This window comes from Atta colombica, unplaced genomic scaffold (genome assembly GCF_001594045.1).
Source record: "Atta colombica isolate Treedump-2 unplaced genomic scaffold, Acol1.0 scaffold105, whole genome shotgun sequence".
In the NCBI taxonomy this organism is placed as follows: Eukaryota; Metazoa; Arthropoda; class Insecta; order Hymenoptera; family Formicidae; genus Atta; species Atta colombica.
In genome coordinates this window covers 3,317,022-3,317,579 of record NW_017259190.1, presented here as the reverse complement: position 1 = coordinate 3,317,579, position 558 = coordinate 3,317,022, and the positions used below count along the sequence as shown (strand labels likewise).

At 29.7% G+C, this 558-nt stretch overlaps 1 protein-coding gene across 1 annotated transcript in view; it reads right to left on the bottom strand.

Annotated features, from left to right (window-relative positions):
- Nucleotides 1-196: 196 nt before the first annotated feature.
- LOC108689474 (NEDD4-binding protein 1-like) overlaps nt 197-558 on the bottom strand; it is a 4,055-nt gene continuing 3,693 nt past the window's right edge. The window contains exon 5 of the mRNA XM_018196241.1: nt 197-529. Coding sequence (XP_018051730.1) covers nt 325-529 — 205 coding nt within the window. The 3' untranslated portion in view covers nt 197-324. The remainder of the gene's footprint in view (nt 530-558) is intronic.

Genomic DNA, 558 nt, shown 5'->3' with positions numbered 1-558 from the left:
TTATATATGAATAATTTTTTTAGGTTGATCTGACAAAAAGCATATATTCGGTTTATATAAAGAAAAGAAAAATAGAAAGTATTTGAAATAAATAAAATTGTAATATAAAAGATTCACAGTTTCTTGATAACAAGATATTAATCCTGATATCTAAATTAAAATAATCAAGGAATGGAAGAATTATTATTCGGTTGCTTTTTCTGTAAAAATTTATTACTGTCAAACTGTTATTATAAGAGTAATGGTAAGGAAAGTAACAGCGTTGCAAGTAACTAATTACTTCCATTCCTTGAGAATAATATATTTTATAATAATATAATTGTATCAATGTCGCAAAAATCTCTCGAGATTAGGTCCAAACTTGCCTAACGGATCTTCCGGAAACATAATGTAATCCCCAACAAAGGTGGGTATCAGTAAACGGTTCAGAATAGTATTGCGCCATTCCGGTTTTTCTCTATACAGATCTCTGTATTGATCCGAGGAAATTACTATCCCTCCACACGTTGTCGCATATTTCAAGATAAATCTGCGATAAAAGAAATGAGGAAGCGTCAA